The sequence below is a fragment of the Gymnoscopelus microlampas genome, assembly GCF_963454915.1.
Source record: "Gymnoscopelus microlampas genome assembly, chromosome: 12".
In the NCBI taxonomy this organism is placed as follows: Eukaryota; Metazoa; Chordata; class Actinopteri; order Myctophiformes; family Myctophidae; genus Gymnoscopelus; species Gymnoscopelus microlampas.
The window spans coordinates 26665872-26684163 of record NC_139949.1 but is presented as its reverse complement, the minus strand read 5'-3'; the positions used below and the strand labels follow the sequence as shown (position 1 = coordinate 26684163).

The 18292-nt window shown below is 43.8% G+C and overlaps 1 protein-coding gene across 1 annotated transcript in view; it reads left to right on the top strand.

The window, feature by feature from the left end:
- The window catches only part of uvrag (UV radiation resistance associated gene), a 105767-nt gene that overhangs the window by 42547 nt on the left and 44928 nt on the right, over positions 1-18292 (top strand). The window contains exons 10-12 of the mRNA XM_084073275.1: positions 307-394; positions 1125-1185; positions 5422-5587. Of these exons, the coding sequence (XP_083929401.1) occupies positions 307-394; positions 1125-1185; positions 5422-5587 (315 nt within the window). The remainder of the gene's footprint in view (positions 1-306; positions 395-1124; positions 1186-5421; positions 5588-18292) is intronic.

The window sequence follows — 18292 nt, the reverse complement described above, 5'->3', positions numbered from 1 at the left end:
ACAGTGTTATGTAACAAGGAACGGCATGAATAGCTTAGCACTTCCGGTGGTTCCTTCACAATAAAGGTGCAACAAATACACACACCATGCTACACGAGAGCCTCGCGCCAGCGACTAGACGGAAGGGTCGCGAAGCGACCCGCACCTCTAGTACAGTACATGTGTGGTCTCCTCCTTTGATAAGCCTCTCTAACCTTGCCTCTCTGCATACTCTTCTCCACCTCTTGTCTATAGCTTTTCTCTCAGTCACCGTTGGTAAATGTTACTACAACCATGTTGTTTGTGTGTCTGTCTTTGTCTCTCCAGAGAGCAGTTCCTCAAGTCCAACGCCCAGCTCACCTTCCGCTGTCGCCAGCTCCTGTCGGAGCTCTCGTACATCTACCCCATTGACGTTGTGAGTTGGAGCGCACCCCCACACACACCACACTAACTGTATGCAGGGTAGAATTCACCCCATTTGCTCATAAAACGTTATGGCAATTCATTCCTCCCACTGCTTGCCACTCCTGTTGTACCCTACTGGCTCACCTGACAGTGAGGAGCTCCAACCGGGAGGATGTAGTGCCTCCGTTCTACTCCTCCCATTCAATATTTCCCGCTGACAGGCGCCACCCCAGCCCGTAGAAGTATGTGCACTGACAAAGATCACCCTCCCCTCCCGGCTCCCTCCCACGAACACAGCCAATTGTGTTTGTATAGATGCCCAGCATGTTGGATGCACCACTGTATATTCGAACCCCTGTGCCACCCAAGCGTTCTCACCCGATTTGCCTTGTAAAGACTTACTGTACTGTACAAGTTGATGTATGGCAGATGTCACATTTTATAAATTGCCCAAAGCAATATGTCCTTTTTGAATTTAATATTATGCCTTCATGTTCTACTTTGATGCTTGATTTTAGCTTCCAGCTTAAAACTAAACTAAACTATTTTCATTACTTTGTTGCCGATAATGTGAGATAAAGTGAATGCGGTTACTTAAATGAGACCCAGTGGTCTACAGTGAGTACAGTAGCTATCAGCACTGGGGCCAGGGTTTTGCCATGGGGAGTTAGTCTCACTTGTCTGCATCTTTGATGTCTGTGCCTTGTTTTTGATATAAAACCTTTTACTCGACTCTCCAGGTTAATCAGTCTGATTATGTCATCTGTGGAGTCAAGCTGCCTAATTCAGAGGACTTCCAAGGTAAGTTGTGTGTGTGTGTGTGTGTGTGTGTGTGTGTGTGTGTGTGTGTGTGTGTGTGTGTGTGTGTGTGTGTGTGTGTGTGTGTGTGTGTGTGTGTGTGTGTGTGTGTGTGTGTGTGTGTGTGTGTGTGTGTGTGTGTGTGTGTGTGTGTGTGTGTGTGTGTGTGTGTGTGTGTGAGAGGGAGTGACTCAGGGTTATAGGAAAACATAAGGCAAATTTACTTTGTTGCACAACACATGTCCGTCAAGAAGAATGACATATTTCCAACTGAAAAGAAGTCTGCTCAACACTCTTTCTGTTGAGCAACTTAAAAACTAGAAAAGTGCACTCCTCGGTGTGCAGACCTTCACCAGTCGGGGTTTTCTAACCAGGCCCACACATTTGGAAGTAAATTATAACCCATCTGAACGCAATATGGAAAATCTGACTGATACATCACATGACTCCAGAGATAATGTGTACTGATTTGTGTTAGTTTTGGATCAAATCTGTTGGAGTATTAACAAAAACGTTGTTTTGAAGAAGATTTTTGGTCTGGCACAAATGGCCGGGGCCTACAGTATGTGGGAATCCAGGGGGATTCATTTCTTACTGTACAACCTATGAATCGGCCTATTATAGCGCCACCATGAGGCCGATTTGCACATTTTGGCGTAGAGGTTCTTCCTTGGCCTACTGGGAGTGTGCATGCGGTGCTGGAGATTAGCTGTTCACAGATGGACACACAGATACACACACACACACACACACACACACACACACACACACACACACACACGGATGTACAGGGGTGAAAACCTGGTGCAGGGAACAAAAAAAGAAGAAGATAGAAATTATCTTTTTGATCAAGTGTTTCTGACAGTGAAGCGAAGGCATAACACACAAAAAACGCAATCTCTCCCACTGCCACTCTTTGCTGAACAGCCTTAGTCATTAGTGTAAGGCTTACACTAATGACTACCCCTGGTGTAAGCGATAGAGATCGCTTTCCACTGCGAACACAGCTAATTGTGTTTGTTGAAGTGCCCTGGCAAGGCACAGTGGGGGGAATCAAGCCCCTGTCGCCACGGTTGTAGCAGTAACTTTACCCTTGCCCGGATACCCGGACACCCCGAGAACTCAAAACTAACATTTTGGTGTCGGTTTGAAGTAGCCTTGCTGTCAGGAATGGGTTGACCACCCACCCACTGTCCTCCAGGCTAGCCCTGCTGTAGAAACGATCTGCCCACAATAAACGCTGTTAGGTCCTCTTGTCTAGGATATCTAGGGTGAGTCAACCACTGCTGAGCTCCAATCTAAATACTGTTCCATGACGAAGACACTGTTTGACACATGCATCCTTGTAATGAGGGGAGCCAGAGAGGATGAGATAGCTGTGCGTGTGTGTGTGTATATGCCAGATTAAGTACCCTGATAGAGTTAAAGGCAACACACTGGAGAAGGTTTGAACACAGTCCTTCCACCAACCTTTTCTCTATGGAAGCTGACTCCATTGAGCCCCTTAAAATGCTGCCCATCAGCCAAGAATGCAGAAATGATTTCCTGTGGATTTAAACACGAAGACCAAAAAACACGATTGTGGTTTTAAATTTTATATTTTATTTTAATAATGGAAATAAAGGAGGAAGGGGGGGTGCACCTGGTGGTGGATGTGCTTCATATGAAGTACAATCAAAAACATATAAATAAAGTAGACCAAATTATGATAGAAATAATAAATAAGTCCAATAGTATACAAACAAGAGGCAAACAGTAGTACTGTATAAGGAGTGGGGGCTCTGAGGTTGAAACGTAAACTCTTGCAATATTTACCACTGAAACTATCTCAGAACAGGTGCACGGTACAAAACCAGTCTTGGACTCTTGGCAACAGTAGCTTTGTTGTTACTTGAGGATCAAGTGGCTTGCTCAAGGGCACTTTTATAGCAGCTGTCAAGGTGGCACTTGAAGCTTTTCTAGCCATGAAGCCACCACTGCCTCTTCAGCAAAAAACAGTTGGTGCAAGGCGTCAAGAAAATCATTGGTTTATCTGGCTATGATTTCCTGAATGTCATCGCCATCATGTTTTCAAGGAGGATTGCAGGATGTTGCCTTTAGGATGCCATTTTTTACCGCATACCACAGTCGCACAAGTTCTGATAAATATGATTTTGCACTGAGTCAGGACATGACACCATGACATCCCTAAGACTCCTTAACGCTCCCCCACTTGTCATCTATACCCTGCATTCTTGAGCTCCCCTTCCTCACAGCTGGTCGGATGAGGAAGCCCGCCCAACCCCCCGCCCCCACCCGTCCATAATTCAGGATACTACTCCTGTGTTCAATCACTCCCTGCAGCTTCAGGCCACCTGCTAACATCCTTTAGACCAGGCTATAGAAGTACAGTGTGTTTGCCCTTCGCCTCCTCCCTGCCTGTCTCTTCGCCACTGCGCTTCCAGCCCAGTGTAGGTGGACACCTACCGGTGAGTGGATAAAACCACCAACATGTGGTGTGTGGCAGCAGATAAAACACTTGTTCATATAATCAGACTGTCCTGTGAGCAGCCGATTTGGAGTCTGGAGTGTTGGCATGTAATGTAAGAGCCAGCTTATCTTCATTCCTAGCAGTACTGTCCGGAGCACATGTGATGGGCTAGACTAGTCACTAGACACACAGGCCTCTAGTCTTCACAGATGAGGGATAGTACAAGGCACTGGCTCTCAACGTGGGATCTGGGGAGCCCCAGGCATCCTTGAGCGTGTTCCAGGGGGTCCCCAGCTAAATGTTTGGGTCTGTAACTCAGAAATTGTACAAAAAAAGAAAATGTTCTCTCAAGACATTTGTACACTCATAGTTAAAAAGGCGCTCCACATTTTACAGTGTAGATTGGGGTCACAGAAAAAAATACAAAAAAACCCCCACAACAAACAAAACAAAACATTTCAAATGGGGGTACGTGGCCTAATGCATAGCAAACTGGGGATCCTTAAAATGAAAAACCATTGAGAATCACTGGTATGAGTGGAGAAAGGATGAGTTGTGATACCCTGCACTTCACCTCGACCCTCTGACCTGTGCTCTGATATGTGTGGGGTCTGCTGCAGGAAAAGAAAATGCTCGATCAAGTCCCGAAATGTCTGGTTGAGTGTCAAAGAGCGGATAATAAGGCCCAGAGGGGGGGTGGAGTTCCACATTAGGGAGTAGGGTCAACGGAGGTCCTAATCCTTCCAGGGGGACAAAGTGGAAAGGGGGTCACAGCGTAGTGAATTCCCTAAGCGTTTTGCCCTCAACTCGGCTTTCTCTGTCAGCGCAACCTAACCCTAAGTAGGTATTGGCAAAAATAATCTCCTATTGCACCCTGAGGTGTCACTTGCACGATCATGTCATCAGTTGACTTGACCTTCTGTCCGGTTAGAAGCAGCATCTGAGAAACCCCACCGGATTTAGCTGGAAAGCTGTACTTAGTACTTCATGGGTGTAAAAAAATCCAAGAACGGAAGAATGATACAATGCAGGTTCTTTTCTGTTTTGGAGGGAAAACGCACAGTATGAGCCAGGCAGTCCACCACTCGCCATGACCGTGGTCTATTATTTCAAAGCCTTAAGATAAAAAACACCATGATTTCTTTTTAAGGCTTTGCCCCAAGCGGTACACACTGCTGCTGTTTGAGAACTTTAAACCACTTAGTGTGCTGTCTTGAAACCATTTCTCTTACTTGGATGGTTTACTCAGTTTTTAACCGTGTCAAAATGTTCACAAAAGCATCTAATTATCCTCTAAAATGTAGTTGGGCTCAGAGGGATTGTACGTGATGCTTTTGCTTCTCGGGCACATTTCTGAAGTAAATTAGGCATCCTGCAGCAGCCAGCATTTCTCAGCCTTGAACGAACGTGCCACCAAAAGCCCTTTTTTGTATCATTTTGAAAACGCAATCCCACATAAATGTGCATGCTTTTAACCTTGTTAATGGTTTGTTAACCAAAGTGTCTTCTATTTGATGTCTTGATATTTCTGTTTGTATTCTCGAGCTGTGGAGATAAATTATGTTCAGACTGTTTATTTTTTCATCCAATAAAAGAATATCCTTAACAAATCAAACATGACACAGCAATGTCTTTGAGGATTTGTGTGTTGATACAGCTCACTGAAAATATCCTTGAATAACTTGTTACAAGCATGATCTGTTCAAGAAAAGACAGCCTCTTTATTTTTACACTTATAATGTTGACATCTGTTTACTTTGGTCCTGCAGCAAAGGATGATGGGAGTGTGGCAGTTGCCCTGGGTTACACAGCACACCTGGTCCTGATGATCTCGTACTTCCTGCAGGTGCCTCTTAGATATCCAGTGATCCATAAGGGTTCACGCTCCTCCATCAAGGACACCATCACTGACCGGCTCACAGAGAAAGAGAGAGAGTAAGTCTGCACAAAGGAAGAGCAAGTAGCAATCATCTTTATTGTCTATGAGTAATAAACTGAAATAAATAATACATATTATGTTTGACCTAAAGCCATGTATCATGATGCGTTGTAAGCTTGTAGATCTACTATTTTCAGTGAATGTTCGCCTGTTTACACGGAATGATGTCTATTATTAATTACCAATGTCTATTATGACATTCCCAGAACAGGGATGCTAAGGTTCATGGAGATAAGTGTAATTAAGTGCAATCAAATACTACGCATTTGCTGTCTTGGCCCGTAAACCAGTTATAACCTTGACAGTCTCATAGCCAATGCATCATGTTCTGTAGCCGTATCTTGTTGTTGGCTCACTTGAAATGTATGTGAGTCAGTGTGAATGGAAATGTTTCTCTCGTGCAGCAGGCTGACACAGGCCAAGTGGTTTCCCATGGGCCAAGTGTCTGGTAGTTTTAAAAACTTTGGTAGATTTGAACATAGTTGTGAGGAATGCATTTGGCAGAAGCTGCTGTACTCGGAGCACACTCTTGAGTTAACAGTGGACAGGTTAGCCTGCTGCTGACTGTAAAGTCTTGGAACAGATTTTTGCAGTTATTGGAGAAGGCAAACCACAAAGATGTATTTATCCTTTTCTATAAGCATTTCAGCTGCTTTTCGTTTCCAACCTCAACCCCCAAGCTTTACATAGAAAAGATTTAACAATCTGTAGAATTGTTAAATATAGTAAATTTGGGAATACATGCTAGTGGCTTATTCTATGTTATTATCACATTTTAAAGACACCCTTCCCCCATTTTTTTTTTTACAAATTTAACACATTAACATTTAAATAATAAAAAACACATTGAATAACTTGAAACAGATTCCGCAGACTTGGTAGATTGTGGTTTTTGCGAGACGGATTTGGGGATATTATAGATTTAGGCTCTTATGGTCCGACGTATACGATTTTGAAACTTATCTTTCATATAGAGTTTCCCATCTGTTGAATTGAGTCCCACGACAGTCTGATAAAGTGTTCACTTAGTGCCTATAACTCTGTGTATTATGCTGTGTAAGTTGATAGACCAAAGACCATATCTTTAACTGTAGTTAACCACTTAAACCCTATACTTAGTTGACCAGGGTCCCCCAGGGCTCTATACTTGGTCGGCTCCTTTTTCCCTCTACACCAATCTCTTTGCCGAATACAGCCGATCTACAAGCTCATCGCAATGTGACACGTTGAGAGCTTGTAAATCTGCTGTTTTCGCTGAATGTTCGCCACCAGAATAGGGATGCAAGGGTTCATTTGGTTGTCACTTTATTTTTTTATGATTTATTTTTGGGCTTTTATGCCTTTATTTGACAGACAGTAGGCTGACAGAAAATGCCAGCGGTCCAGGCTTTGGTTGTCAAATTTAAGCAGGCACCAAAAATCCTACAAAAAGAAGGGATGTCCTTAGATATCTTTTATTCCCTGTAAAAGGTCTTCATCCAAAGCTGTCTAGAAGTAGAGGCATTCTACATTTCATTTGGAGTGATCAAAGATAACTATGCATCTTGTTTTTTCTTGTTATTTTACTTTACCCTGATAATGAATATCTCCCAGCCATGAAAGAGAACATTTTTGAATAGTATGAAAGTGTTTTTATAGGTTTAATATGCTGTAAAAACTTTAAGCAAACCCCCAGGATCCCTGTGTGAGACGGGTTCCAGTAGAGAAGGCGTCAGAGAGTGCTCCATGTGACCTTTTGCATCCCTTCTCCCGCCTCCACTGCCAAGACAGACAGCATTTGACATGAGAAGCCACTTGTTTTGCACACAATTGGATCCTGTTTGATACTATTAAGTTGTTTTGTGTCCATGGTAACACTTAAATGTTCCCATTTTGATAATGTATCCAAATGTTCAGACATGGCCCATTCATAGTGAAGCACATTGCTGGAGACAGGTGTAAATCTCAGTGCCCAGCACGTGTCAGTCTGTAGCATGCCCTAGGGCTGTAGCCACTGATTTCTTGCCTTAACAGCATTTAGAAAGATTTTTGCTGAATGGGGCAAATTTATTTTTATGACAGAGGGATGACATTGTTGCCATGGAGACATGCAAACGGTAAACTAAGAAGTTGGAGCCTGACCTGGGGCTTTATCGGGAGGGCTCGTTTAAGTCATGATCGGTGTAGGCACCACAATTACAGCATGGGATACCATAATGAAATTATTATTTGTGTCTGTTATGTTCTTGTAACCAGGTATCATGCCTGAGTCAAAACTCCTTTTTGATAATTGCATGTTCAGGACACACGCACTCTCAGTTATGCAATGCATCGACCTTGCATTCTGACATTCCATAGATGGCATACCACCCTTAAACAAGAGGTACGGAAGGGGAAATTGGTATAATCAGTATAAAGCTACTTGTGGCTATGGATATGGGGAAAGTGTGATTGGCCCGCTGGCATTGGGGTGAATTAGAAAGGGCCCCTGGAAGAAGAGGAAAGTGAAAAGATGAAAGAATCATCTCTGTCTGGATTACATCTTGCCACGCTACACATTAACAGTTGTGCGTGTGATCTTAATGTCTGCACAGTTGCCTTCGTGCAGTAAATTACCATTTAACCATGCGTTGGCCTTCACCTGTTGATATTAGCAAAACATTCCTCTCTCCGTGTCTCACACCACTGTTTCTTGTCATCAAGTGTTGAAGTGAATAGACAGCAAACGTTGCGACTAGAGCCCGACCAGTATTTTTGGTTTGGCCGATATACAGTATCTGCCATTATTTTACTCTGTAATTATGCAGCTGATGTTTCCTGACTTTTAACCATTTACAACCTAATTTCCCTATTTTTGGGCATGTCATTCTAGGTGAAAAGGGCTAAACAATATAAATTCAACCTTTTTGGGGGAGCATTCAAAAAGGTGTGCGCATTGCCTTTCTTTCGCTAGTCATTACAGCACCTGATTACATTTTTTGTAGACGTGCGTGCACGTCCTTGGACTGCATAAATAATTGTATTTATAAAACATATATATACTGTATTTTATTATTTTGAACAAAACATCGGTAATCGTGGTCTAGCAATCTGCAAAATCAGGATCAGCATCGGTTGGGGGTCTAGTTGCTGCATCATTTATTGCAGATCACACACAGCACGTCCCTAGACGTTTACTTTATTGTGTTTATTGCTTGCCTTGAGGCTGAACAAACACTGGATAAATAAAAGCTTTTATAGGTCTTTGGATATTGTGAAGTCTGCTGTGTTATTCAGGTGGCTACAAAGGAGCTGCCTGCTGATGGTAAACTGGAGCGCTCCGCTCTCATTATAGTAAATTATTGAAATGGGACAAGAAGAGATCCAGGCCACATGGCCATGTACCAGACCAGTAAGCCTCGCCAGGCCTGCGGCTCACATATAACCCTTTTGCTTTCCAAGCCGACCTGTAAACTTGGACTAGTTTGACACAAATTTGCTGAACCTGAGTTTTAACTCTACAAGGTTGAACGACTTGTCTGTTTTTATCGCCGTCCCCCATACACTCTCACAAACATGCATGCTGTTCTTCCTGAGTTGTTTAGGCACTGGGGAAGACATGCAAATAAGCACTTGCATGTCCACATCTGCACGTGTCATGCTTTAGTTGATGTAGAGTTGGATTGTTGGGTAACATGTTGAGTGCATGCTTGAGTATGTACAGTATTGTATGTATGCGCACATTACGCAGGGTTTGATTTGTAAAAAAAATATTCTTGAATCAATCCAAATGTATCCAAAAATATGGATGCCAGCATTGATGTGTATGTTGCAAATCTGTGGTTGAATGGCCATCTCTAATCCCATCCCATCCAAGACAAGTGATGTCATGACAGCAGCTGGAGGGGTTCACCGTGGGGCTCTCCCCTTATTCCCCCCCATTCCCTTGTGGCTGACGGCCTGACTGCGCCGCACGCATTCCCAGCGCCTTGATGCAGGATATTTACACCAGGTTGGTTAGAGAAAATAAACCAGCAGGATGTGTGGGTGCTGGGCCAGGATGGGATGCGGATGGGGAGGGGTTATGCAGTCCAGTTCTTTTAGGTGTCCCTGAGCAGGACCAAAGATGCCAATGACCTCTCACCCCTCCTCACCCCCATGTTTATGACTCCCTAGGCCCTGGCGGGCAGCAGACCCACAGCACAATGATGTGTGGCAAGATGTGAAGCAACTAGTCACTGTTCAAAAAGTGTACAAAAGGGCGGATTAAAGCGTCGGAAAGAGGCAGCCAATGGTGATAAGTGGGGTGGCTGGAGATCGGTACCTCAAAGTGTGGCAGTATTAGCAGGCAGTCAATCCATCATCCATGATAGCATGAGCGTAGGAACAGTTTGGGGTTTTGATTTCTTCCTCTGTTTTTGCCTCCCTGCCTGCAGAGTGATAATAGACGTCAGGAAGCTCATTTGTTTTTTGGGACGTGGTGTGGTGGACATTTTATCGGTGTACTTGCATGGCTAACTCCAGATGCATCAACGCTTGATAAAGCCCAGGATCTCCATTCAGTGGTTGTAACACTTTACAGTTTGTGCCTCAACCATATATGGTAGTTCAATCACTGCCCTGTAAATCCTATATACTCTTAAGAGCCAACAATAATTACGAATACTGTAGTTGAGCAAGAATACGGATTTCCTATTCCCACTGTGAAGATTTGTTTTTTTAAGACCTTGTTAATGGGATTCTAACTAGCGTTTTGGCCTTTAGTGCAGTGTGAGACATATGAATGAGTCTGACCTTTTGAGTGAGGTTAATACTTCTGTATTGCTCTCAGTCGTGGTGGACCTGTGGCTTACGATAATGCTTGCCTCACGCTCGTATATGTAGGAGGCAATTTTGCCACTGCAAAACTAATCAACGTGCACGTTGATCCGAATGTTATCGCTTCGTATATCACTTGGGTAACTGCCAGCGTTTGGAGCAGGGCCTAGTAAGATTTTTTTGAGAGCAAGGCAGAGAAAACTGCTCTTTTTTGGCATTTGGCCTAACTTCAGCACAGCTACAGTATATTTTTATGCCTGATTTTTACTTGGTCGCGTGCCGTGTCACACACAAAAAAATTGCAGATCTACAAGCTTATAACGCGTCGCAGTGCAACCTGTTGTGAGCTTATAGATCGACAATATTTGGTGCGCAACACCGGCGCACAACTGAGTATAAATCGCCCTTCAGAAGAGCGTCCCCCTCCCTGTCAAAGACATTCTCTGAACGCAATGGTCTCTGACGACATGTTGCGCCCACATTTTGTCCTGCGGAGAGCGCAGTTCCACTGTGTCTGATTGCATGGGGGAGAACAGGGGAGATGCGATCCAGATGTCCACTGTATGATTGAGACCAGAGCGCGGCCATTAAAAAGCAAGCGCCGCCTCATACAGGTTTCTTTTTTTCTTTTTTTTACGGAGGTATTAAAGCCAATCTGTTTTTTTCCTCCTCATTTTTATTTATCACGGGTTGAAGGAAAAATGGGCATTTGTGGGGATTTACACATCACTGTGTGGATCAAGTACAAAGGCACTGTTGGTGGAGGTAAATCCACGTGTTTGCCAAGGCAAGGAGGGAGGCCAGGTTGAGAGGAGAGGAACCTGCACTCTCAAAGGAAGGAGGTTATTGTTCCGGAGCTTCAGCCATTTCACGTTTCTTAACATGGACCATGTGGGCAGGAGAAGAGGGGCGCCCCCTCTTATAGGGTCACTGCAGCCATAAGGAGAGTACTGTAGGCCTGGGCAGGTTGCGTGAACTGCTCAATGACATGACACAGAATGCAAGCTCAGAATGCAGGCTCACATACACACATATGCAGCAGAGTTGCGTTCTATTCCACTTCTGTTGCCTATACACCAGCTGTCTGACCATTTGATGAAATGCATTAATGCCTGAGAAGAGAACAAAAGTATAATAAATATACATAATTGTCAATCCAGTAATATAACAAAATCAAATACAAATAAATCCACAAGTGGATGTATAATAATAATTAAAACAATGCAATACAATGGCAACAGTATGTAAACACTCTTTATACAAAACAATTAAAGGTTAAAAAAAAAGTCTCAATAAATAGCTGTAAATAAATCTGTGTTGCTCTCTGTACCTTTTGGTGCTATTTATTGAGACTCTCCTCATCTTTTCCGTTTGTTATTTTTTTCTTAGTTTCGACCTTGCTGGCCTCTAATAGTCCGAAACGCATTGTATTGCGTGTTTTGCGTGTTTTTCGACAAGCCATTTTAGTGTTCCTTTGCTTTTAAAGCACTGCCGAAGAGTATTAATAAATTGTTTGCCGCATTTGAGGAGCATCTCTTTTTCATTGTTTTGGGCCGGTTTGGAAGTCCTCCCCACATTGTTCATTGTGGTGGACATTTGATGTCCTCCCCACATTGTTCATTGTAGTGGACATTTGATAAAGAGTTAGTTTGTCTTCTTTCTATGTTTTATATACTATCATTCCAGGAGAAGAATGGCAAGAGTGAAACATTTTTGATAGCTGAGAGAGAGTGAAGGGTGGGCAGGTTGGTTTCATAAGCGCTCCTTCATCTTGGAATCGTGGCGTTGCACAACGCATTTGACCGGTCTTTGTCCATCCTTTGTTAAAAGGGATAACAAGAAGCATCTGCCTTGAATGGCTTTCAAAAGGATGCTGTAGATTGAATGGAATGGCTCCGCTAGTGCGGAACATCAAATTGCATTTTATACTTGCACACAGATGAGTTAAAAATGGTTGTACGGGCAACACGTTGTTGCCAGTACTAGTGCTTTGTCTCTAGTGTTGATAGACTCATGGAAAAGTAAGATGTTTAATAACGCAAGATTGCCATGAGGTTGAAACAGTCAAAATGGTTGTTTTGATCAGTCCAATTCGAGAGCAGGGTTAGCGGCAGCTTTATAAAAGGATGCATCTGGGACGAAGTCGTAGTCTTTGATAAATATAAGCCTGCCTGGGAAAACTATGGAGTGTGATGGTTAAACCAAGCCCAGATTGTTCTCCTCTGTTCTGCTTAACATTAAAAACAATAGTGGAAAATGAAAAAAAATAAAACAATAGAAAATACAAAAATACACAGGAAAACAGTGAGGGAGAGAAGACGAGATGAGGAGAAAAAACAGGACCACTGGATATTCTTAAGAGCACTGATGAAAACCCAAGACGACAGTGTGAGCAACCGCCACATCACTCAGGAGACACTTTTAACGGCACACACCGAGACTGCGTTACAGTTTTGTCCGGGGGCCGTAAGTGCAGCAGCGGTCATTAAAATAGCATTCACTGACAGATGCTCAGTGTAATCATTTCTCAGATATTGGAAATTACAGCTCGCCGTGATTTATATAGTAACTGCTGCCATTAGTGCCCAGACAGTTGCAATGCAGGTGTTTTTTAAAAGCAGACCCAGATGATTTATGGTCCCATGCCGTTTGAAATCGCACATTAAAGACATTGTGAAACTCCTGGTCAACCCCCACCAACCCTTGTACCTTTACCTTCGACCAGGGACGTGAAGTGCTGGCCAAAGCTTCCTTTCCTGCATGTGAACCAGATCTGTTTCTTTTTTTTTTTTTTACGTTTGGAGTATTAATTAAGATGTCTAAACAGGCACGCCGGCACATGTGCAGATCCTGGGACTTTGTATACATTGCTGCAGGTCAGCCAGTTAATGGGAATATTTCCAGCATATTTTCAAGGACATACAGTACTGTAGATTAAGGCTGAACTCGACCACCCACCTGCACAGTCATGTCCTCCTTTACACTCCCAGCACTTAGTACAATGACCCTAGGGGGAGAGAGAGGTGTTTTACTATAAAATACACTAAACATACAGTACATATGCTGTATAGTCTGCACAAGGAGTACCCTGGGACTTCTTGCAGTCCTGGTTTCTTTAATAGCTTTAATACCTTTTTGGAGAGGACAGCCATTTTAAGTCTAAAAGCAAGACTCGGCTGGCCTCGCTGCCCTCCATTTTGACACTGTCATCGTTTCCCGACACCAGCAACCACATTGTATGTTTTCACCAATACCTCGGGGCGGCGGGCGTTTACAAATCCAAACACATACAGCACAACAAGCCGTCTCTAGATTTTTTGGACTGTGGTCTTTGGACCACAGTACCCCCCACCCTTTCTCACAAATAGCCGGCCCACAGTACAGTAAATGTGAATGTTGCCACTCATAAAACACGTCATGCGTTGTTGTCACCTGCCAGGACGCCCCTGCAGTGAAACCCACCAGATTTCCGTAGAAACTGGTGGTAATTTACCCTGTGCTAAAAGCGCTATTGCTTTTGGATCTAAACGAAACAAAAAAGAAAACATCATTAACAGGAGGGGAGGAAGTGAGGAATGGAAGATGGACGAAACAGGGATGCATGCACCAATGTCCCTTGATTAATGACCTCTTCCTTTTAGTGAGATATCTCTTCATATTCTATAGGTGTTTGTGAGTAGCAAGGCTGGTTAGATAGTACAGAGAGATGCACATAGGAGCCCCAGGCCATGTTCTAAACATTCGGGGCTTTTCGGCGTGATGCTGCATTTTCGTTTTTAACAACACACAGCAAGTTCCCTCCCATTGCCTCCCACTTATTAATTATGAAGTTATGTCTACATGCACAGCCAGCTCTCACACGTTTAACTGTCCCATGGGGTGATTGCTGCAAAGGATAGACAGGAAGAGAAATGAGTGGGGGAATTTTTATTTAAAAAAGAAAAAGAGAGAGATGGTTTTACTCCTGCTATACAGTCGCTGTTATTTTTTTTCCATCGCTTTGTCCGGCACAAATTGCATGGGGGGATTGAAAGATTAGTTTGATGAAAGTGGATTTCATCTTTGAATGATCCGTCTTTTAGATGGATGCTCCATTGGATGGCAGTGTTGATCACGGTGCTCGTCATGTCCCGTCAGCTGCGTTGGTCTCATGGACATAGCCCTTCAACAGAGCGGCCGCCGAGGGGGAGCAGGAGAGAATGTGTTGAAGGAAAGGGAAGGTCCGTTTGGGGGAGAGTGTAGAAAGCATGTCTGGTGAACCTGTGTGGGAGTTTTTTCTTTTTCTTGCATTAAGATAAAAATAAAATAGAAAGAGTCATGTGTAACCAGACAATCAGAGGTCAGAGATAACGATATACCTGGTGACATCTGAATTCAATGTAAAGACTAAAACTGTGTGGAAACAATTTGGAGATTTAAAAAAATAACTGCATTGCAGAACGGATGCAAAGGGAGATCCTTCATATTAGGATAGCAATGTTATTTGTTTTCAAAGCAGTGGGCATAATTTTGTTAGTGGACATTTTCGCTGCTGTTCTAGCCCCTGTACTGAATCTAGATTTCCCCAGACATATTAGCAGGCGGAGATCTCTGATTGTCTGGCTGCGCAAGGCTAAAGCAAAAGTAACACCATTCTGTAGGAGAGGCGAGAAGCGTGACCTCTTGCAGTTACACAAAAACAAAACAAAAACATGATGAATTATTATCATTTTAATGCAAAACAGCAGCAAGAGTCAAACACAAAATAGCGGACAAAAAGAACAAAAACAAAGAAGAATGGAAAAATAAAAAAACAGAAGAGCAGCATCAGTACCATGAGTGGTGCTTCTGAGGCATTTGTTTGTGTCTGTCTGTGTGTGTGTGTACACTAGGCCCTCCACGGTCCCGTTCTGTCTGTGGACAGACATGGTAGTGATTTGCGCTCCAGCGCTGGCTGTAATCCATTTGATCCTGCTTTGTGTAACGGAGCGCTTCAGCTCACGCTCAAGCTGCCGGCACCAGCCAAGTGATAAAAGAGAGGCTGCCTTCCGCTCCAACTCTGTTCTTTTCCTCTCCCATTCTCTTTTCTCTTCTCTCTCTCTCTCTCTGTCTCTCTCTGTGTCTCTCTCTCTCTCCCTTCACACACACACACACACACACACACACACACACACACACACACACACACACACACACACACACACACACACACACACACACACACACACACACATACTGTACAGTACAAAAACGTTTGCATTCTTGTGTGCGGTGTCGTTCCTCCTGTTTATTAGTTCACTCCCTCGCGCTCTTTCTTCCCCTTCCTCTCAATACCCCCTTCTTCTTCTTTGCCCCCCTCCACTCCCTCCTCTTCTCTCTCTCTTCCCTGCTGGTGTGTAATAATATATTTGACTTTACTGGACGTCCCCGGGTGGAATTCCTCGTGTTTGGTGAACCGGAGTCTCACCAGTGTGATTTCAGACACACTGGACAGCGGTCATTAATCACCCCGCCGTGACGGACCAACTGCCTGCCTGCTTGTGCCTATAGTGCTGTAATGTGCATGTGTGTGCATGTATCTGTGTGTGTGTGTGTGTGTGTGTGTGTGTGTTGGAAGTGGTTCTGTTTTCCTTTTTTCTATGCGTGTTCATCAGCAAACAACCTCCTATCTGCTCTCGTTGGAGGAGATATCGTACGGGAATGCCAGCGGGAACGCCTGTCGTGTTGTTCTTCCCCCTCCCTGTTAGTTATTTCCTGGTGCTGAGATATGACCTCTGGCATGTTGCAGCGTTATCCATGGGGCCTGACATGGCGGGATATGCTGCAAGAGAGCCAAACAAGTGTCTGGCTGTGTGGCCTTTTAAACCTACGGTGTCTTCCTGTCCTCCTGCCAGCAGCGGTTACCTCATGGTATTACAATTCATTCCACGAGCAGCATTAACACCAGCTATTAATGGCTTCTTTCCCTCGCTGCCACACTTAAGTATCGATGTCCATGGAGCAAGTGACTGTACAAGGAGATTACTACCACACTCTGTGTGTGTGTGTGTGTGTGTGTGTGTGTGTGTGTGTGTGTGTGTGTGTGTGTGTGTGTGTGTGTGTGTGTGTGTGTGTGTGTGTGTGTGTGTGTGTGCGTGCGTGCGTGCGTGCGCGTGTATTATACAATAGGAGGCTCGGTAGGAGACTATTTGAGTCCGCCAGTCATCAAATTATTGGCTTAGGAATGCAACAAAAACATCTCCTTTTATGGTGTAATTTATAGAAAATAAGTATTTTTTGGGGTGAACTACTCATTTAAGGTATCCCACAATGTTATTAGTTTAGTCTCTCAACTAGCAAATCAGTGTTCGACTTTCGCTAATCACGGAAAATACAGTAGCACTGAATATACTGCAAGTTAAAACCCTTCAATAAATAACGCAAATCTCTGTGTGCAAGCGTGTCTGTCCTTCGTGTATCTCGTGAACCGACCGAATGTTCAACTACAGGGAGGGAGACTGACAGTGGGAAGTCGGTCGGATCGGCAGTTGTTCATAACCACCGAGCGTTCCCAACAGTCATAGTTCCAACGGGCATTGGCATTCAATGAACGGTCTTTTCTATCCATCATATTTCTATGTGCAGATGCAATAGCTGTTGACAATGTGACTGCCCATCTCATTGTCCTGAGCTAACAAACAGTAATGTTGGAGGGACAGATCTAGTTCTTTTTTTATGGGGAGATTATTACCACATTGAGGTACTCTATTATATTGTCCTTCACATACAGTACACCAGGAAAGAACAGACAGGCTTGATCTTCAAAGGATTGCCAGAGTTTGTGTCAAACAAGTGCAAGGAGAAATGCCTTTGGATCAGAAAAGATCAAACTCAGTATGAGAACAGGAGAAATGTAAGATTTGGAAAATGCCATGTTCAGTCATTTGTTCACTTTATTCATATATATATTTTAAAGAGAAACACATTTTTTAAGAGTCTGAGGTGGATTGCTGTATTTCTAACGATTGATATTGAATTCAGTTTCTATTGAAGTGCAAAATAGGGCCTATGTTTTCTATATTTTCATGTCAGTTTATTATGAAGTGATGTATTCTGTTAAAGGTATGTGTTCCTACCAAAAGATAAAATATATTTCTGGTCGCCTGAATCACTTCACTTTGGTTGCGCTGGTCAGCATTGTTTAAGGGGAAGCGAACGTCGCCTCAGTTGGTATTTTCCAGCCGGAGCGAAGATACAGAGGCGATGGAACAGTTCGTATGGCGTCGCCTCGTTCGCTCCGCTCGAGTCATGTCTTTGCATTGACTTTGTATGGAGTCATGCCACTCGAACAAATATTTTATCTTTTGGTGGGAACGCACCTCAATGATATAATCACCATATAAATTACATTTTTAATTATTACATACATTTCTGCTCGGGTGTTGTATGTGTGCACTTGTGAACTTATGCCTGGTTTGGGCCTTTTTGTGTCTGTGCATGAGTTTGAGTGTGCTGTCAGACTGAAGCCAAGTGCAGGGCATGGAGCTGGTCCCCAGCACATCCTCATCAGTAGGGGACGAGCAGACATATGCACATAATGACAAGAAGGGACATGTCCAGCCTTTAAATCCTGGCAGCGATGAGAACTTTCCCACCCGGAGTGTCAGCATTCTGCTGATACCCGGGGCTATCATTCCCATCACCCATAAGCACTTCCATGGCAGTGTTCTTTTTTTTTTTTTTTTCAAAAATCATCAGTCCCTAACTAAGACATCAGACCAGTTCCAATGGGACTTTCCCACCACTCAGAGGGAGAAACGTTCTCTTTGTTCCTTAGCGTGAAGCGGGTGGACAGGGCTTTTCGGCTCCTTCCGCTCCCGTTTGATATTGCAGATTAACCAAAATGGGGAGGTGGAGGCTGTGGTATGGGATCACAGACCCCAGACTGGCCTTCCACAAGCATCTGC